The 22,074-nt window shown below is 43.1% G+C and overlaps 1 protein-coding gene across 2 annotated transcripts in view; it reads right to left on the minus strand.

Annotated features, from left to right (window-relative positions):
* The window catches only part of ITGA8 (integrin subunit alpha 8), a 125,531-nt gene that overhangs the window by 57,246 nt on the left and 46,211 nt on the right, over positions 1 to 22,074 (minus strand). For both annotated transcript variants that reach the window (XM_083578506.1, XM_083578507.1), the window contains exons 12-15: positions 20,269 to 20,474; positions 19,564 to 19,755; positions 9,827 to 9,872; positions 6,896 to 7,003 (exon numbers count right to left, since the gene is read on the minus strand). In XM_083578506.1, the coding sequence (XP_083434632.1) occupies positions 6,896 to 7,003; positions 9,827 to 9,872; positions 19,564 to 19,755; positions 20,269 to 20,474 (552 nt within the window). The remainder of the gene's footprint in view (positions 1 to 6,895; positions 7,004 to 9,826; positions 9,873 to 19,563; positions 19,756 to 20,268; positions 20,475 to 22,074) is intronic.

A 22,074-nucleotide genomic window follows, 5' to 3' on the forward strand; every position in this document is an offset into this window, starting at 1 on the left:
TTCTCTATACAAAACCTGAAAAATCTTCTTTGGTGATTCCAATTATTTTATTTTTTTGGAAATGTTATAATTTTATCATTTTACAAAAACTGCAGATTAAGTAGAAGACAGCTTCTTGGGCAAGACCTACTGTTCTTGCATTAGTCATTTTTATTTTCAGTTCCAAGTTACTAAATACATATCCACGGACACTAGAAGTTCAAAACCAGCAACATCACCTCTGGAACAACCTCTAATCTTATTAGAATTCCGTATCAGCTTCCTCTGACAGTCTTGCTGAAAAAGGACCACATCTGGGTTTCATATAACGTGCTTGACCTTATTCCACTTCTTCCTCCAGGGCAAACAATTTGCCACATATCATTAAGCAGGGCTTTCCCATAAACTCCAACGGTTGTTATGAAGGGTTATTTCAGAGCCTTGAAGAACCCCCAAATTCTAACCCATTTCCCTTGGAATTGCCAAGAGATGAATAACCTAACATTGCTTAATTTATGGAGCAGTGCAGAGTAGGAAATAAGGGGAGAACGATGGACATGGCATGCATATTGTCTAATGACTAAACCTGATCACAAATAAAAACTTTCTTATAGGGCAAACAATGCAGGACGTGTTGAAAAACGATTCACCCGTATAGGTAGAATTTCCCTACTAAGAATGCTGAAGAAATCACAAGAGACACAATTTCTGTCTCTCAAGCTATTTTACAGTTTGCTTGTTTTCCTCTTCCCTCCTCATCCATTTTACCTTTGTGTTGGGCCCTTTAAGTTGTAAGCCTGTGGGCAGGGAGCGACTGCCTTATTTTTATTCTTATGAAAGCTGCTCTGGGAAAGTTTTTGTTTTAATGAAGCACCTTTACCCTTTCACCTCTATCTAGAACTCAGCTGCCAAAATCAATTACGTCTCATACTGCTCAGATCATGCAACACTCCTCTTCAAATTCCTAGAATGGCTCTCCTTTCCTTCTGCACTGAGAACAAAGTTTTTGTCTTTAGTTTTAGAACACTTCATATCCTTGGCCCACTCTGGTTACTAACAATAAACTATGGTGTTTTTCAAAAAATATATGCGAAAGTACAGGAAAACCTCAGGCTTGCATACTCCTGCCCCACTCTCCTGGGATAGCAATAAGGAGATTGGAAGCTTTTGCTTCCATTTTCAATCAACTGCAATTTTGGGTTATGTTCAAACCCGGATAAACTGTTGTTAGGCTTAACTATGGCTGATGGAAAACAAGACAACCTCAAATCTTGGTTTATGAAGCTGCCTCTCATGGGACCTGACACCAGGTTTTACCAATTCCCTGAGGAAGACTCAGAGAATAAAGTATGCTTCATCCAGAAGATATTGCCCTACCATTGTTCTTGGACTTAGAAGATGAGTGCTCCAACTCAGAAGTCAACAGATACAAAATCAGGCACCACTGCTCTAAAAACCAAAGGGACGTGTGGCCAACTATAGCTTTTCTGCTCAGGCAGCAATATGAGGGAAGGCACAAACCAGAAGGACCCATTGGGAGCTGTCCATGGTTCTGCCCTCCCTGCCCTTAAGACTTCTCGGAGTCTGTCTGACACAGCCTGCTCAGAAGTCACTCGGCATGACCACATCTACATCTGAAGGCAGCCCTGTTTAGGGAAGCTTTTAATGTTTGATGGATTACTGTATTTTAATATTTTGTTGGAAGCCGCCAAGAGTGGCTGGGGGAGCCCAGCAAGATGGGCGGGCTATAAATAATAATAAATAATAATAATAATAATAATAATAATAATAATAATAATAATTATTATTATTATTTTCCCTGCAAGCTTCAGCCCCAATAAAAGAGGATTCTGGGTTGTTTCAATAAGCCACCAGTTTAGGATATGATTAACTGGAAAGAGACACGAGAGCTTCCAAGATGGGAGGAGGGAATGCATGAGCCTGAGACTCATGAACATAATGATGAACCATAGTTTATTATTATGCTTCAATGCAGCCACAAACTGTACATTTCTTTCCTTGCAAATAACCATTGTTCCTCCCACTCTGCCACCCTTGGCTACCCCTCCGGCTTCATTTCCCCATGCTGCTCTTATGCTTGGAAGTCCCATCTAGGACTCCTATGTGGTATCACTTCTTGCACTCCTTTCAAGTCCCTCTTCTTCTGTGAAGGTCTTCACTAAGTTCCCATCCCCCAGCCTAAACAAGTCTCTAAGTATTTGACCATACCTTTGACCATATTCATCCCTTGCTGTTCTTGACTCTCCCATTCCTCCGCTATGGAAAGGAAAATGCTGAAACTAAGATGCTGTACTTTAAGAAGCTGGCAGAGAAGTCAAACTGACTGCAGTGAACCGGGAGGGTTTATGACCATGGAGATTAATTTATAACTCTGCACAAAAACACATGCACATCCAGACCTATTCATAAATGCCAGTTTTAGAACAATTAACGGATGGAAAAAAACTCTTCCATGCAAAGTTTGCATTGTTTTGGTGCCAAAGGGTCTAACACTTCACCCTGACAGTAAGGGGCTGATAAAAGATCTGCACAATGGACAACTGTAGATGGAGACAGATCTTATAAACTAGAAATTTCCTTCCCTTGGCCTGGGGTTACTCAAGGAGGTTAGACTAAAACAACTCTTATTTCCCTTCAACCCTGCCAGTGAATTTTCACACATAGGAACATTTGCAATACATATTTGTAAGACAATACGTTTTCTCATTTGTGATCTGCCCCCAGATATTTCTGTTTTACAGTGTAATGCTGCAAATGTTTACTTGAAGCTAAGCCCTACTATATTCATTAGACCTCACTGCCTAATAAGTGTGTGTAGGTAGGATTGCCTCTTTACGTACTGTTACAATATGCCTTCATGCCTTCAGGATGTTCAGACTGCAAAAATGTTTACAATTGCTCAGATCAATAAATGATTAAATTCCACTATGCTTTGAGTTTCTAATTCAGGATTGGGGAAACTCAGGTCTGAGGGTTAAATGGAGCTCTCCAGGCTTCTCTATCTGGTCCTTAGGACTCTCCCCAAGCCACAGCCCTCCTTGAATGTTCTTGCCTCTTGGTTGTCTGGATGGAGGACAGAGAGGTGTGTGTGTGTGTAGAAACTAGCCTACTGCGCACAGATGACATCTGCATTCATTGCTCCACCCATGTTTGTCCCTGGCCCTGCCCACCAGTGTCATGTGACTCCCCAGACGGTTGCCCAGCTGAAAATGCACTCCTTGGGTCTGAAAAAGGTTCCTTGCCCTTGTCCTAATTCAATGCCTACAATGATCCCAAGAGAGAAATTGGTTGTCCGCGTATCATAAAGCAGGGATGGGGAAGAAACCCAAGTGAGTTCACGTTTAGAATTGAATTAATCAGATTTGCATTTTCCGAAGCAACATGAGAAGCAAAACACAGCCACCCATCAAATTTCACAGTTGTCCAATATTTGCAATGCAGCTCTCCAACCAATGTTTTCAAAAATGCGTATGTTAGGGGGATATGTGTATATTAAAATGAATATATTAGTGAAAATGCACTAGAGAGCTTGCTTGCATAAATGTGTACCTTAGTCAAAAGTGCAGCGAAAAAATTGTTTATTAGGATGAATTTGTACAAAAAATTGCCTTTTTTAAATAAAAAGTACACATTGCTGGAGAAACCTGGGGAACTGAATTTAAAACTGGAAAAATGAGAAACGGAGAGAACCGAAATTGACTGATCCTCCCATCTCTTATCATGATGCCTGTTTGGGTATACTGCCCACATGTAAAGATTACATACAAGCGCAGCAGGGGTGAATGTGCTAAGCTCTGACTCCCTATTAGAGGGTGAAGTCTGAAGCAGGGAGCCTCATCTATGCATGGAGGTTCCTTTGTGATTTAGAACCTTACAGAAGTGGGGTTCTAGATCACACAGGGAGTTTTTGGGAATAGGAGAAGCTCCTTGCTTCAGGCTTTGCTCTCCAACTCATGGTGACTGATGGGAATAGTCACATGGGGGTGGAGCTTAGCAAGTTCATTTCTGCTCACATGTAGCCTTTACCTGTGAACAGGATGTCCAGACAGGATGCTCCTGAAAATGGATGCGAAGCCATCCCAAAAAATCAGTGTCTATTTGGATCCAAATCAGAGCCAGTCCTCTCAAAATCTTTTGCACTTGGGACATCTGAGTACAAAAATGGACTGAGGAAAAAAAAGTTCAACTTGTAAGAAATCCTTAAGGTGCAATCACCTTTGCTCAGCTGTAATTTACAAGGGTGGGGGAACCCAGCTTCTCCCCCCTGTTTATAACTTCACATTTTAACACATTTTAAAGCATGCTTGGTTTTAACTACATATTGCGGAGTTTTTCTGTCTCTGTAGGAAAACAAAGCATACACATTTTAATAACAATTTCCCACATGGTTAAAACAATATTTGCCTTATACTGGGATAGTGTACAGTAATCCAAATCTTTAGACTCCCTGAGCTTTTTCTGCTTAAGATGACCTCCTTTCATTCATTTTATTTTGAAATGTCAATCAACGGGCATTTTGCACAAGTTGCACAGCTGGCTAAGAGATACAGAAATCTATCCCATGGGGCAGAGGAAATATTTGTCTGTTGGAGTTTCCCTAATAATTGTTTGCATATGTACAACACGAGGTTATAACAACTACAGAGAAAAATTACAGCATAGAAAACTAACAGCTGCTCTTCCATAATTTCGAAGACAGGATTAAAAAGTTTTATAGCCGGAGTAAAAACCTTTAGGGAAGCATATTTTATAACAAAATGGTCAGGACCATAACCATCTATCTGTTGTGGCACCTATATAACATATACTATTATATATATCTATGAGAACATACACGTTTAAGCAGTTCCTTTCCCATGGAGTCAAGTTTCTACAGAGGTAGCAGAAATCAGAATATTATTCTGGTGCCTCCAGACCTTCAGAACAAATGCAGGTGAATAAGAATCCTGATATGGCAGAACGGACTGTGCCATGTCAGAATTTGGCGAGGAATAAAATTTTGAATGCTCTCCCACATAATAATTCTCTGCAACGGGAAACAACAACAATAGCACACCAGGGAAAAGAATTCTAGCCCACATCACTTCCTCTACACCAGTTTTCTTCTTGCACGGACAATTTTTGTTTCCCCCCCAATAGCGGAGCAATTAAAATTTTTATTCCCTCATGATGGTCTGAAGTAGAACATTCCATTTTTTATGACTGCGCCAGTGCTTCATGCACACCTCATTCTGATACATGTATAGATTAGGCATAAGTATAGTGTTACGATGGATCCATTTATTGATCCTAGCCAAGATTTCAGAAGACTCCAAAAGGAGGGGGTCTACTGTACTTGTAGACTTCAGTGCCTTCTGGGGATAAAAGAGGCAGGTAGCTTTTAAAAAAAATAATCTATGTCTTTCTATGGACCCAGATACAATAAAACTGTCCAATATTTGTTGTTTGCTTGAAACTTCAAGCGCTGGTGTCCATTACTTCTGATGGTTCCGACAGACCCACAAATGTCAGTACCCTGGAGAATCCAATTTACATAGTTTACACCAAAGCTTGCATTTACATTCCTGCAGAGCAGACTTCCACTAACTTTGGACTGCCTATAGGTTTTCAGGAATGTTACAACTCTTCGTATATAAGAAGCTGAAAGAGCACTTCCTGGTTATCGCATTCCATGTGGTCAGTATTACACTTAAAAGCCTCTGACCTTGTGCTTCAGTCCAAGCACACACAACATCTCACTGTCAGTGACAAAAGTCACCCAGCATCTGCAGGTCTGGCAGGAACACATAGAGTCATGGTGTCTTGGACAAATGTGTAAACCAGGGGTCAGCAAATTTACCGTGCCTCGGGCCAGTGTCTCCAGCGCCAATCGCACGGCGGGCTGGAGGGCAGGGGAGCACGTGCCCATATGCGTGTGCACACGCTATTTCCGGTGCACTTCCGGGTCGGAGAAGCACCGGAAATAGCTTGTGCGCATGTGCACGGGCCTCCTCCGACCCGGATGTGCACCAGAAATAACGCTTGCACATGCGCACAAGCTATTTCCGGTGCTCCTCCGACCCGGAAGTGGGCAGCCTCGCAGCGCAGCGCCGGTAGGAGCAGGCGGCGGCAGCGGGGGTTGCCGCGGGCCGGATAAACAAGTCCTTTGGGCCTTATCCGTCCCATGGGCCTTAGTTTGGGGATCCGTGGTGTAAACTATGCAGTGACTTCATAATCCAATTCAAGATTCTGTATCATGGACAGGTGTGATTTGCTCCCCCTAAATGTTTTATCTATTTAACAGCTGCCATTGGGTTTTATTTATTGCGCAGGAACTATGGAGTTTCAAGATCATAAGGTTAAGAGGACAGTCATAAGAACATAAGAAGAGCCTGCTGGATCAGGCCAATGGCCCATCTAGTCTAGCATCCTGTTCTCATGGTGGTCAACCAGATGCCCATGGGAAGCCTGCAAGCAGAGCCTGAATGCAACAGCTCTCTTTCCTGCTGTAGTTTCCAGCAACTGGAATTCAGAAGCTTAATGCCTCCAGCAGTGGAGATGGAACACAGCCACCATGGCTGGTAGCCATTGTTAGCCTCATCTTCCATGGACTTGTCTAATCCTCTTTTGAAGCCAGCCAAGTTGGCGACTGTCACTGCCTCCTGTTGGAAGCGAATTCCGTAGTTTAACTATGCAGCAATAGAAAGCAGCTTAAAATGGGAGGGGAAATTCCATGGCCCTGATTTCTTGGGCTGCCAGTGCACAGATGCCCACCTGCAAGCCATCCTCACCCACTTCAGCGGAGGAGCTCTGTGAGCACACAGAGATGCACCTCCTCAAAGATACGCATACAAAGGGGCTCTGTGCACAGACTGCTGTGGTGTGAAAGACTCGTCTGTTGTTATTGCCAACTTACCAAGCCACCAAAGTCACTGAGCCGGGAAGCTGGCAGGTTTTATTTTCAGGATTTACAATCACCGGCGTAAGCAAGAGCTGCGCATCGACTGTCACCACCGGCCTCGCTCTGCAGGGGAGAAAAGCAAAAGCTGAGCATGTAGAAAAGGAACAAGAGACAATAGAAAAGAGGAAGAAGAATATTCAGTTACTGTGGATGTTAATTACACGTGGGACCACAGAAAGCGTGAGTCACACTTCCTGTATTAGTGCATATCGTAAACAATCAAACTCCTGCTGGGAGGTGCACGCACAGTGCCCACATTAGGAGCACACACATTTTTCCACAGGGACAGTGTGCAAGCCCACGCTTTGGAGGTTAATGACTCATTCATGTTCCCTGTGTTTGTATATCTGATTAAGATCTAGCCTAATTCTGTTAATAGTGATTTGCTAAATGCATCTATGCACAAAGAGGTAAACCCGCGCATGCAGACAAGGCTAATATTATTAGAGCAATATATACACCACTTCCCAGCCAAAGCTTTAAAGTGTTGTCTTATACAGCTCTAACATGATGCAATATAAAACAATTGTAATTCCAGTAAAATAAGCAGCACAGACATCAAAGGTACATTAAAAATTGCTTACACACAAAGCAAGTGCACAGGAATTCTCTAAATATTTTCCTGAGCAGGATGGTCTCACATTACCTTTTGAAGGGCTGGAGGGTCAGGAAAAGGGAAGCTTCTTCTTTGGGAAATATATTCCACAAAGAATGAATTTCCACTGTTAAGACCTGTTTCAACCTACCCCTGATTTCACTGTTGTAGCAGAGAGGACTTTTAACAGTGGCCTTGAATTTACATTTTAATGACAGCTTTATTCACAAAACAAGAGATGGCGTTAGTGTTGATCATACTCTGAATAGGCTCACTGAAATCAATGATCTTAAGTGAATTTCAGTGCACCAACTGTGGGTATAACTTAGTTGAATGTCACCCAATGTTTATCTTAAAGCCCAGCATGTGAGTCTACCATTGACATTTCACTTGTGAATTCATGGGCTTCCTGTATGTAATGAAGTGTCCTGAATGTGTGTATAAGAGCCTGTACATGCAGGATTAGTATGCATCAGCCTTGTAAATAAGTCCACAAAAGTTAGTAGCCTGGAAAAAAAAACATCAACAAGCAAGCAAGCAAGCAAATAAATAAATAAATAAAGCCTTAACCTAGTCAAATTTGGTAAAGGAGGGATGGAGAGCTGTATTTCTGTGCTGGGTACAAAGGAGAGGATTGTTTCCTCCATCAGCCTGCTTGATTTCTGTGCTGGACACAGAAGACCCATGTCTGCTAGCCAGCTCAGCGACCTGCATGAAATCTTCACCACCCATAGCTACAAGACCAGCGCTTAAATTCAAGTCTGATGCCCACTAGATGTGGTTAACACTACAACTTCCATCCGTCTGAGCCAGGTCTGCCAGTGGTCAAGGATGATGAAGGCGGGAACCCAACAACATCTGGAGGGGACCACACTGCCACCCCCTGGTTCAATCAATGCATGGAGGTCATGAGTGGGGCCTATCATTGCAACCACGCTTCCCTTCCACATCTTGATCATACCAAGTTTTAGAACATCCACAAAGGACTGTTGTTGTCTCTCAACATTGTAACATTCTCCAGCAAAAAAAGGAATATTCTGTTTCAGTTCTGCCACATTTTGCATTTGTGGCTCATATGATTTTTGGGAAGGAGAAAGGGAACTTTTTTTCAAACTGTTCTATGATACAAAGTAGCTGATAGATCTTAAGCCAAGTGGTCTACAAGCCAAGAAGGAGAAGAAGTCATAATAGAAAAAGCAGCTGGAAACAGTCCTGGCTACAAAAATAATTACTTAGAATCTCTCCAAGTAACTTGCTTGTAATTAAATGCATAGCTTTAATTCAACTCCCTAGGAAAAAACTAAATGGGGAAAGGTGAGAAGCCAGAATAGGCTTCCTTTCAAAATCCACAGACTGCAATAGCTGCATAAATAGAGTATGAGGAAATATAGCAGATTATAGCAGAGATAAACAATGTAGTGCCCCTAGATCTTTTTGAACTACAACTCCCATCAGTCCTAGCAAACATTATGAATGATCAGGGCTAATGGGAGTTTTAGTCCAACAACATCTAGAGAGCACCACATTGCATACTCCAGGAGTCTATAATTTCTTTAGAGGGAGTACCGTGTGGATCATCTCTCAGATCAGTATATAAGAAATTAACTGTGTAAACCAAATGCATTTAGAAAATAAAATGCCAGCACTACCACCATTATTTCTACTGCTCCTACAATTAATTTCTTCAGACAAACTGTATTCAGATTGTAATGGCAATTTCCCCAGCTCAGTTTTATATTATTATACTATAATCATTCTAAAATATTTATATTACTTTTTCAAAATTGATTTTTCTTTTTAATTGGGCTAAATGCTAAAATGCAGCTTCTTATGCAAAAAAGGAGCATAAAAATGGAAGGATCTACCAACTTTGGGCCTCTTAGTTTTGTCATTTTCCCCATCTTAAATTCAATTCTCCCTCTTTCTGCAGCAAATTGTGAATATTTTTTAATGAATCCTCATAAGAAATTCCCAACATTTTAATGCAAGTTCCTCCTAATAAACACATTTTTGCATACATGTTTGAATAATGTGCACATTTTGGAAAACACTTTCTCCAAATAGAAGTGAATGTTACAATATAATGCATGTCTGAATGTTATTTGGAGAACTTCGGTTGCAAAGTTCAGTGCAAATTTCAAAGGATGGCTCTGTTTTGGTTCTCATGTTGTTTCAGAGAGAGTGTATTTGGCAGATTCACTTTTAAATGTAAACTGAATCAGTTTTCTCCCCTATCCCTACCTGTGAGTGACAATGGCAGAATCTTTATGTATGCATAAAGTAGTACATACCTGTAAACAACTACCTTGCCCGCTCCAAATGCACCTACAATCAAATCTGGAAAACAATGGTGAAAAGGAAACACTTAAATACAGGCAAAAATGACAAAACATTTTCACTAGCTTAAAACTATGTGCACTGGAAAATTAATAAACTAACACATAGGCAACACTCACAGGAAAAAATGTCAATTTCATTAATTGACGTTAAATTCAGCCACCCTCCTCTTTACCCTGATATGAGTGGGCTGAGGTCCTCTGGCAAGGCAAGCAGATCTCTCTTCTTCAGTGACAGAAACACCCAGGACAAGCCCTTGACCAAGCCTTTCCTCTATAACTAGGATGGGAATCCTCTGGGACTAAATATGCCCAGCACAGATCCCAATTTGGCCCATGAGGCTGTTTCTCCCAAACTACACCCATGTTCCCTGATACCCAACGTTATACATGACATCAGGTGTAAGGCAGGAAAAGATGCGGCTCAAGGATGGGGATGCTTAAAGTGAGCTCCCAATTATACATTTGCAATTGGCTGTCAGTGGAAACCAGGGATGGGAAACCAGCTAGGAGGGGAAATAGAATGTATCCCTATGGAGGACGACACGATGGACTGGATCCTCATCTGCATTATACAGCTAAAGCAGAATAACACTGTTCCCCTCACAAAGCTACAATTGTGTGGCAAGGCCCCGAACCCATCCCCTTTGTTGGAATAAAGACACTTGGCCCCAGTATTTTAGGTTAATGGGCTAAAAAAGGCCACAACTTTATTGGTTACAAAATGTGAGTGGCATTGGCTTAGGCATTGGAACCAAACCGACTATATCTGACTCCTGCCCACCTGCAGGAAGTCTCAGAAGGGTTAACCACCAATAGGGGGAGCCCCGTTGATGCAAATCAACTCGAGCTCCCCCAGGGTCACTGATAGGGGTCATGCCATGGCCATAGCCCCCACCCAGGCTTCAGACAGGATCACACACCCCAGATTCCTTTAACGGAATAACCTTGAAATAGGAGGGGTAGGTGATGGCCCCTACCTCCCCTCACCTCCAATCTAATACTCCATTGCCTAACCACATTAGAAGGGGTGTTCTAACAGCCCTCAGCACCCTTAGCAGACTACAGCTGCCAGGAGACTTTGTGAGCAGCCATGACTGTTTAAAGTGGCAAAATACTGCTTTAAATGTACGGTGCTGGTGGGGCTCAGAATAGTTACTGGAGCACTTCACACGGCAACATTTTGTCATAATTATTTCCATTGCACTCTTGTTTTACACGGTCCAGTTCAGCTCCGTGGAAAATCAACTGGAAGTTTCCCTTTCACATCTCTAGAGAAGGGATAGCATTTAACATTCGGAATGCCAAAATCATTAATGCGATTGATAAACATTTTTGATTCTGCAAAAGAAAACAATCAAAATCAAGCGTTTGAGCCGTCTATGTTATCTGAAGTCTGGCAGAACTGCTACCCTAAAAATAGAGAACACTTTAGTCATCTCAAACATATTTCTTCCCAGAAAATGCCACAGATAGTGTTTGCTAGCTGAAAGCAAAGTGTTTCACACAATGCAGAATATTTGCAGAAAAGAAAGGAGAGAAAATAATCTTAAACTAAGTGTTCTGAATCCTTGTCAAATGAAACCTGAAGAAAACTTCATGAACTGGAAGATTAAATTATACTGTTCCATTTACTAGGGATTTGACTTTCTTTCTTTCTTTCTTTCTTTCTTTCTTTCTTTCTTTCTTTCTTTCTTTCTTTCTTTCTTTCTTTCTTTTATACAAAAGGGAGAACAAATCTCTGCGGCTTTGATCTCTGGAAAGAATTGCCTATAAATCATTACTAGGATATAGCCGACACTCTGCAGTGTTTTTGGACTTGATATTCCAACTCTGAATTCTATGCAAGCATTTCCACTTCCTAAAGGGAGTCATCATCTGCTCTCCATATAGGTAATGAATAATGCCCAGTGGTGCCTGGGGGATATGACTGAGTACTTAGGAAGTAATGAAATAACCATGGACAACTTCTTCTTTTTTAAAAAAAGGTTTCCATCAAACAAAATCCCAAGGTCTCTCGATTGCAGGCAAAGGAGACTTTCAGTCATCCTCTGTGACCCCAGTTTGTTGACATAGGGCCACAGCAGACAACAGAACTACAAGGACATAGTGTACCCCAGTGTGCACTGTATTTGAGTATATTATCGATCAGGGGCGGCCTGAAGAGTTTCAGCACCTAAGGCAGAACCCCCCACTGCCACCCCCACGATGGGGACACAAACTCTATAAGGAGACTACCCCACCGGGTGGGGGGGGGTAGATCCTCCTGCCTAGCAGTAGGGCTTTGCATTGACTCTTCCCTTCAGGAGAAGCCAGTGCAAAACTTCATCACTGCTGGATGGGCTGGGGGAGATCTCCCCTCCCTGCCAGGTAACAGAATGCCTGGGTGGCAGAATGCCTCCCCTCTCATTGACTCAGCAAGAGGGGAGGTGTTCCACAGAGCTTTACCACCAGTCCCTCTCCGCCCCTAGAGGGTGGAGAGACCAGTGGCAAATCTGGGTAACACCCCTTGCGGGGTGTTGCCTGAGATATTTGCTTTTGTCCTGTGACACCTTAATGACTAACAACTTCATCACAGCACAAACATACATGGACTATGGCCCACCTTATCAAATGCAAGAGGTGTTTTTATGAGTTGCAGTCTCTCTCTCTCTCTCTCTCTCTCTTTCTCTCTCTCTCACACACACACAGAGTGTGGAGTAAGGTGGGTGGGAATTGTAAACAGTGAGGTCCAGAGGAAATAGCATGAAGAAAAGCACAGAGGTGACAAATGTGTTATTAACACTGGATTAATAGTCCATCATGAAGTACCAACAGTCTAAAGTTGACAGGCCGCTGAGTTGACCAAAACTAGGCATTGACTCCAAATGTCAACCTCTCTTTGGTGCTATTACTGACCACCTCCTATTGTTCTATTATAGGTTGAACCTCCTCACCCGGATCTCCAGTGTTCTTGGCTAATGGTACCTCTACCTTGTCTGGATTAAGGTTCAGATTTTCAACTCCCATCCTCTACTGAACTGACTCTAGACACTCGCTTCTCATGCCTGCCACCTCTCTGAAGTTGGCCAATTGTTGCTATGTCATGTTCATTATACTCTCCCCAAAATGGAAGCATATCGTAATTCTATAAATCAGAGGAATAAGGCATTTGCGATGAGTGGTGACAAGCCAATTGCCAGTTCTTGGCTCCTGTCCATTCACTTTGCAACCACAGCCATGATATGGCTCTGTATCAAAGCTGTTCCTTACTTAATTTTCTTTTTCCATTCTTTCCCTTCCAACCCACCCTTGTCTTGAATATCTCCTCTGAATAGATTCCATAATAAGATATAGTCTAACTTGGATGGAAACGTGGTAGGTGGAGAATTGTTGGCACGTAGCTTACAACTCTCCAAATACTTTAAATCCTGCAAAAAATCCCTGCTACTAAGAAGCTGGAGGGTCTCTTCCTCCTGTAGACCCTGATGTGTTGAGCATATGAAATAATCATACAACAGCATTTTAGGAAGAATAAGCAAGGCAGTTCATTTTTTAGGAGTTGGTTTCCCCTTTACCATGGCTGTTACTTTCCTCAAACATTGTTTCAGCTGTTCTCGCAGCCTATAAACAACAACCTACAATTAAACCCAAACTCAAACCAAACCTAGACTATGAGCAGGCTGAGATTCAGTGCCTGCTCCAAGATTATCTGCATGCATAAGGTAGCATATTTAATCCCCGGCACCTCCAGGTAGGGCTGGTGTCAGGGATTGGTCCAGATCTGAAGATTGGGGAATGCAGTCACAGTCAGATCAACTCCTCTCAGAAGAGGAGGGGGAATAATCACCCCCCCACACACCTCCAGTGTTTTCAGAAGCAGAGAGAGAGGCAGACATAGAAAATGCACAGCTTAGAAAGGAGTTATTCAGTTATGAGGTAAAGACAAGAGAACCAGAAGGGAGGGTACAGCTAGGAGAGACGTCAATTAAGAGTGTGGGGGACCCCCCCTCACCACGGACTCGGAGGTCCAAACGTATCAGAGAACAAAGGAGGCGGGGGGAGGGAGGAACTTCCCATTGGCACCATAGCTGTCAACGTTTACCTTTTTTAAAGGGAAATTCTCTTATTCTGAATAGGATTCCTCGCAAGAAAAGGGAGAAGTTGACAGCTACGGTTGGCACCCTTCTTGCTGTGGAAGTCGGAAGGAGAGTTTAGAGTAGGCAACTGCCCTCCTTGCGGAGAGCTGTATATCTGTGCTTGCAACACGATGCCATAATAAAAGGACTATGAATATATCAACTGCTCGTTAATTCTTATCTGTGAAGTTACCGGAGGAAGGGGGAGGACTTTTCATGACGGACAGCTGGGAAAGACTGGAGAGCTGCTGTCAGTCAGTGCAGACAATACTGAGCTAGATGGACTGTTTGCCTCACTCAGCACAAGGTAGCTTCTGATGTTTGTGTGTGTGAGTCTGTGACAGAGAACCAATTCCAGGATGATGATGACAATTCTATCCCACCTTTCCCTCAGGCAGGCCCCCCCTTCTCCATTTTACAACAACCCTATAAGGTAGGTTGGGCTGAGAAACGGTGACTGTCACCCAGTGAACTTCATGGTGCAGAATGCCGCGGCGAGACTCCTTATGGGGTCTTCGCTGCGAGACCACATTCATCCGGTACTATACCAGCTGCACTGGCTCCCGGTGGAGTACAGGATCAGGTTTAAGGTGCTGGTTTTAACCTTTAAAGCCCTATACGACCTAGGACCCTCGTACCTACGGGACCGCCTCTCCTGGTATGCCCCACAAAGAAACCTACGGTCTGCAAATAAAAACATCCTGAAGGTCCCAGGCCTCAGAGAGGTTAGGCTGGCCTCAACTAGAGCCAGGGCCTTCTCGGCTGCGGCTCCAATCTGGTGGAACGCTCTGTCACAAGAGACTAGGGCCCTGCGGGACCTGACATCTTTTCGCAGGGCCTGCAAGACAGAGTTGTTCCACCAGGCCTTTGGTCAGGGCGCAGCCTGACTCCCTCCTCTGGCAACCTGCACAGAGTTTTGCTTAATGGTTGCCATCAACTTGATTTTAATTAATTTTTATAATGAAATATTTTTAGAATATTGGTTTATTTGATTGTTGTTAGCCGCCCTGAGCCCGGCTTCGGCTGGGGAGGGCGGGATATAAATAAAATTTATTATTTTATTATTATTATTTATTATGGTTGAGAGGGGATTTGAACTCTGGTCTCCAAGGTCCTAGCTTGACACTCTAACCACTACGCCACATTGGCTCTCACAAGACATCTTCAGCTGGACGCCATAGCTTGGAAGTAGTGGGGCATGAAAGCACAGAATTCTCTTGTGCTTCCTCTGACCCCCCTTGGGTGCTCTGTGTAAACGGAGAATGGTGGAGCGGCAGGGCTGAGCCTCTCCCCAATACCTAGGACCTTGGCTAATGCCAAACCATTATCATCATCTGGAACCAGTCTGTTTAGATGAACAGCTGAGGTGGTGAATAGTCCCACTGCCCTGGGTTTTTCCCTTGACTTGAACTACATAGATCCTTCAACAGCCACCACAGGGCGTTTTTATCAGCAAGAAGGCTTTACATGGCGAATATTCACACACATTGCAGGTGCAGGCAAGGTGAGGTGGTACGACCTTGCTTTTTATTTCTGTCATTAAATGGTTTAACAATCTTTAGGGAAAGAGAATGAACATCCCAGTAAATAAATATAAGGAATTCTGGTCAGAAATGTTTGTGTGGTTCTCCAGAGGGTGAATATTGTATATACTATCTAAGCCAACAAAGCTGACGAGCCAGATTTTTATTTTTCAAAAGGTTCATTTGCTGCTTAAATTTGCATCAGCAATGTAACAGCTACAGACACATTCCATCTCTGAAAAGTAGGAAAAAGGTCTCACAAGCAATTGGTCTAAATTCAGAAATTAGCTCGACATGTTTAAATAATGCTCTACAATAGCCAAAATGGATGCTGTTATGATTAATCATTTAGGTATTTATATTCTCTGTGCCATGTTTATTATTTTAGCAGTTCACCAAAAATCTGATACAGAGCCCAGTTAGGTTTTCTAAAAATACGGATATATTCTAATTCAGCCTTCAACAACCTGGTGTCCTCTAGATGTGCTGGATGACAACTTCCATGAGCCCAGCCAACCATTCTCTCATTGGAATACTTGACCTTGGACTTTGCCTCAAGATAATTTTCAATGCGGACTTTGATGTTAAATATTAAAGTGAAGGAAAACAAATTTCCCGCTAAGCCCAGTTATCTCTGCTAATTCTGACAAATATACCCACTTATGTTTTTCAGATTCAAACACAACCTCAAATATTAGGTTTCAAAATATTTTTAAGGCTGCTGTCCTCAGCCCATGTATTTTCATTTTTGCTGGCACAAACAGGTACATTTTGAGCCAACAGCATATTTTTAACTGGGACATATTGGCAGTTTTCTTTCCCCCCACCAGCATATCTATTAGTGTAAAACTGTTAAGACTGGAAAGGGCATTAAGGTGCTTTGACTAAATTTTAAAATGAGGTCTGTTGCCTGCTCATTCACTTATTTATTTAAAAGACTTTATACCACCCATTAGCAAAACTTCTGAATAGTTTACAAAACCAAAATAATATACAAATAACATATAACATCATTAAAGCAACAACAACACCCTGCTTCATTAGGAGATGGCAACAGAGTAATATGTCCGGGAATAGAAAAATGTATTTCCCTGGGGACAAAAAGATAACAATGTCAGCATCAGTTGGGAGGTGCTACCACTAAGAAGGCTCTTTTCCTGGCCACCTTAGCTCAGACGGTGCATTTTGACTAAAGAATCTCAGGCAACTGACATACTTTAAAAGGATTAAATCTGCATCAACTTGGAAAAACGTAAATATTCTACTAAAGAAGAGAGCAAGAAAATACTTGTGTTTAGGTGAAAGATACACGCCATAGCGTGAACCCCCGAGACCTGTGGTTGTAGGGCAGTATAATCATCATCATCATCATCATCATCATCATCATCATCATCATCCATTTGTGCTTGAGAGCAAAGGGGGAACTGCCTCTTCAAAGATGATATCGGTCACCCACAGTTTTTGCCAGTGGCACTGAGGGAAAGGTTATTTAATATCTAACTCTTTCTACAATCAAAGTTTCTCTTCCCGTTAACCACTGTTAGCCTTGATGGGAAAATAACACAGCAGCAATGCAGAAACCAGTTATTTTGCTCATCGTCACATTTGTGCTTACAGCACTTTACTGGGATGGAATATTTCAGCTGGAGAAATGTTGATGCTCCAATTCAATACCTCCCCCCTCCAGAGCAGCTTAAAAAGAAGAAGTCAGGATAGCCAAAGGGTGTCAGGAGATCTTATACTGTGGCAGCTGGACCGTTTGCCAGTTTGACTGTTCTGGGACTGGTTTACATGAAGAACCAACTTCACCCACACCACCTCATAGACCTGCACCAGAGGCCCTGTTTCTGTGCACACCTGTGAGGGCAATGTTAGTGGTGGCCACATAGAGCAGGGCCTTCTCAGTGATGACCCCAGTTCTATGAAATTTGCTTCCTAGTAACATCAGTCAAGCTCCACCCCAATGCTTTTTCAAGCAGGACACCTGTTCTCTGCCTCTTCTATGGAGTATTTCGGGCTGCTTCATTCTGGGCTGGGCTGTGTGGGTTGCTGCTTCCACGTGCTGCCTAATTTTGAGGCTTTTGGGGTGTTTCAGAGCTTAACATTTTATATGGTTTCAGACTGCTGTCGTGTGTGATGTTTGCTGCTTTGTGAGGAGAATTCTCTGAAAAACTGGGAGAAAAATCTACCAAATAAAGGAACATCCAACCAATCTCCCGTGTGGTTTGGCCCAGGTCTTCTCTAGTTCTGTGGAACTTGTTTCCCAAGTAAGGGATGAGGAAGATTAAGCCTTTGTAGCACTAAAAAACCCCAAAGGGGAATAAAAACACCACACATTTTGATCCTCATTTTCTCCCTGTTTTCAAAGGCGACGCAAATGAGAACACAAAGCTACAAGCCCAGCCAGCTGGATTAAGGCAAACAAAGGGAGGGAGGGGGGGGGGAATAATCAGTGAAACAGTCACAGAACATAAACTATCCGAAAACATTAGTACAGTAGGTTAACAGAGCACAGTGGCAGAAGATATTTCAGGATGTTCGTCCAGCATTGTCCCATTAATTACAACGGGGCTTATGCCAGCAAAACAGTCCTAAGGCTTGCACTACAGCAATTCTACTGTGTGGGTTGTGTTACAAATGCAGAGGACCTTCTCAGACCCCAAGAAAAAGAAATGCTGCGGTTTGCCTTATCCTTCATCCCAGAGGAGTTGGGAGGGGAGGGGTGAAATGGGAGAAAATCAAATTAAAATGATGTTGTGCATTTAGGCTACAGATGGTGTTGGAACGCTGCCCCAAACTGGATAAGCTCCACTTCAGAAATAAAGCGGGAGAGCTCCTATAGTGAAGCAGTTGTTGATAAATACCAGATGACATCAGTAAAATATTAATCGTTGAGGGAAAACATTCGAAACCAAACTAATTAAGGAAGAAAGATCCAGGCAAGCGAGCAACGAAGGAATATCTGGAACCAGGAAGACCTCTCACCTCTTCCTGTTTCAAATAACTTTTTTTTAAAAAATATGTCTAATATTTAAATAATGCTTCTCCTCTAAGTGCTCAAAGCGCTTTACATATCCTCTTAGTAATCCTTAGAATAACCTGGCAAGGTAACCAGAGGGGCTATTGTTTCCCTTGCTTGGGCTGAAAGACAGATGTTTGCCTAAAGCCATCCTGTGAGTTCATAGCTCAGGAAACTTTTGGCTCTTAGCTCATCCCCTTAACCCCAATCCTACGAGGGAGTTCGCAGCAAGTGAGACCCTCTTCACTCGAAACTGGACAAACCATATTTAAACAACCTCCAAACAGACAAAAGGAACCATCCCCTCCTTAGGTATACCAAGATGATCCAACATGAGAGGGGAAATATCATATCTGCTATTTCTGGTGCCTTTGTTGGTGCCTTTGTGCTGTTCTACAGTGACAATTTCGTTATCTGTTTTGTTATCTTGGGGATTTTCACAATTAAGATCCAGGAAGTGCTGTAGCTCAGTGGTAAAGAATCTGCTTTGCATGCAAAAGGTCCCAGGTTCAAGCCCTGGCATCTCCAGGTAGGGCTGGGAAAATACACCTACCTGAAGTCCCAGAGAGCTCTTGCCAGTCAGTATAGGACTGTGCAATATGGACCGATGGTCTGGCTCCATATAAGGCAGCTTCCTATGCTCCTGTTTTTATTTTATTTTAATAACTTTCCAAAATGAGAAGGAAGCCATCCAAAGTGCAGAGAAGCAACTTTTTCATCCAGGCTTTCTGACAGGGAACTGAAGGGTTACACGCTCCCCCCTCTTCATTTTCATCTTCTTTTAACAATTCAGGTGTTTTATGTTAATGTATCTATTTCAGTCCTTCTCGCATTTCTGGTGATTTCTCACAACAGGAAAGGGAGTATTTGTTCTGTCCAACTCCAAATTCTTAGAGAAGCAAAGCGAGATCCGCACACAAAAGCACAGCCCTGTTTGGGATTTTGACCTCGGCCTTTCCAAAAAGAAAATGATGCATTTTCCAGAGGTGGAAGGGGATGAAATCCCTTCTCTCCCGTGTGGAAGAACCTTACCTGGGTAATCATTCTTGTCTATGTCGGAGTCTCCTCTTAGTGTAAAACCAAATCCCGCAGGCATCGACTGGGAGGCCCACATACCGCGGAGAACCTGGGAAGGGTTAGGATTTAACCCATTATTAGCTCCGTTGAAAATGAGGACTTTCCCCCTTCTGTCTTCTCCAGCAAATGGTGCTCCTATTGCAATGTCTGAAAAAGAACAAAGAGAGGTGGGAATGCTTATGGCGAGGGCAACTTTAATTCCTCACAGGAGTCAAGATCAGAGAGGCCTCTGCTTTAACTCTTCTTATGTGCCATAGCTACTTTTAATGCTCTTGTTTTGTCTCCTTACTGCAATTTTAGTAATTTGTTTTTTTAGAATATATTGATTATGTTCTAAGCCACCTTGGAAAGGAAGGTAATATCCTAAAAAGGTAGCTTTTTGCTATCTTTATTTACCCTGGCTTTTGACACTTGAGATGTCTATTTTCAGAATCCACCTGAGTCAAATTTATCACACATCCCTAGTCATCGCACATTTAGCTTTTTTTTGGGGGGGTGTAGTCTCCCGCTCTTAAGAACACGTGGCTCAGCACAAACATATAAATCACATTCATTATTTTGGCCACTGCAAAGCAAACTGTCCTTGCAATTGAGCCGTACCCATCTTCAACTGTCTCGAGCAATCTGTGCATAAGCTCTAAAGAATACTTTGTGTAGTACCATTAAATCCATCCTGGTTTAGATCTCCGAGATGTGCGATGGAATTGCCGAATCTGCCGAACACCTCAGTGCCAGACAGCACCTGCGGTTCTCTGAAGTACAAGGCACTCTCTTGTAGGTAGAGATACACCTGCCCAACCTCCTTAGGGTTGCTCTCAAATTCACGCTCCATAAAGAGAGGAGCACCGACGAGGATGTCATCCAGCCTGGAGAGAGGAAAACAAGCAGAATGGTCAGTGCAAAATTCAGAGGAATCCTCCTCGCTTTAAAAATTAATGACTCTTATGCTTTCAGATGGCCTTCCCCAATCTGGTGCCCTCCAAATGTTGCTGGACTCCAACGACAATCACAGACAGCATGTACAGCATTTAGGAGGACCACAGGTTCCCCACCCTGGCACATGAAATACACTACTTTAGGTCAATGTCCAAGGGAACCAGGGAAGAGGACTGTGTGTTGGGCCAGAGTTTTCTCTAGAGTTCTCATCACTGCAGTCCTCATAACCAAAATTGGAAGCTACAGTTTCACTAAGAGCCAGTTGTGGAACCTACAGCCTCCCCCACCAAGCCTGAATATTTATAGCCCTATAGTTTAGAAGGAACACTAAACTATGGTTTAGCATTATGTGAATCAACCTCAGGCTTATCAGTTGCCCCTGCCTTCTCCTCCTCTGAAGATGACCATAAGCTTTGGCTTTCATTTTTAAGTAGTGCAGTTCAGCATCATGTCCGAACCAGGCAAACATAGCTGGTCTGAACTACAGTTTACTGGAACAAGCCAACTTCAAACTGTATTCATGGTTGCCTTGTTTTAGTGTATCATAGTTAAAAGCAAGGTTCAGATATAATGCTAAAGTTCAAATAGTTGGAAGTGGGAATGAAAGTTTCCAATCTTTTGCTTCTGGCAGTGGTGGAGAGGAGGGAACTGCCAAGGCTCATGCACACAACATTGACCTGTTGTTTACCATTTACAACCAAACCAGTCCACTGGCAGCAAATATTTGCCCTCCATGGTGCTCAGATTTGATACTGAAATCCCTGGTACATCACCAGGGCCAGCCCAAGACATTTTGGCACCTGAGGCAAACCGCAAACTCCCACCCCTTGCTAGGGAAGAAGGGTTGAGTGGAGATCTACGCCAGGAACAAGGGAAGGAATAAAAAATTACACCAGGGGATGTAATTTACAAGGAGGGGAGTAGAAAGAAAACAGCAGCATTGCCAATTCACCAAGAGACTGCTGTAGAGGTGGCTTGAGAGGGGCTGCTGAGAAGGTGGCAGCTTCAGCCCCAAGGAACATGCCACAGCTGTTGCTGCCACTATGACAATAGTCATGGGCTGGATTTGCTGCCCCCGTGACTCCTGCTGCTTGAGGGTGTCACCTCACCTTGCCTCACCTTGCCCTGCCTAGCACATCCAATAAAACACCAAGAAGAAGAAGAAGAAGAAGAAGAAGAAGAAGAAGAAGAAGAAGAAGAAGAAGAGTTTGGATTTGATATCCCGCCTTTCACTCCCTTTAAGGAGTCTCAAAGCGGCTAACATTCTCCTTTCCCTTCCTCCCCCACAACAAACACTCTGTGAGGTGAGTGGGGCTGAGAGACTTCAGAGAAGTGTGACTAGCCCAAGGTCACCCAGCAGCTGCATGTGGAGGAGCGGAGACATGAACCCAGTTCCCCAGATTACGAGACTACCACTCTTAACCACTACACCACACTGGCTCTCTCTTGTGCTAGGTGCCACAATTGTAGGAAATCCGTGGCAGCCATTTGGATTTTGCATTAGGCCTCCTCCACAGCCCTGCCCTAACA

The sequence above is a fragment of the Podarcis filfolensis genome, assembly GCF_964270895.1.
Source record: "Podarcis filfolensis genome assembly, chromosome: 12".
NCBI classification, from domain to species: Eukaryota; Metazoa; Chordata; class Lepidosauria; order Squamata; family Lacertidae; genus Podarcis; species Podarcis filfolensis.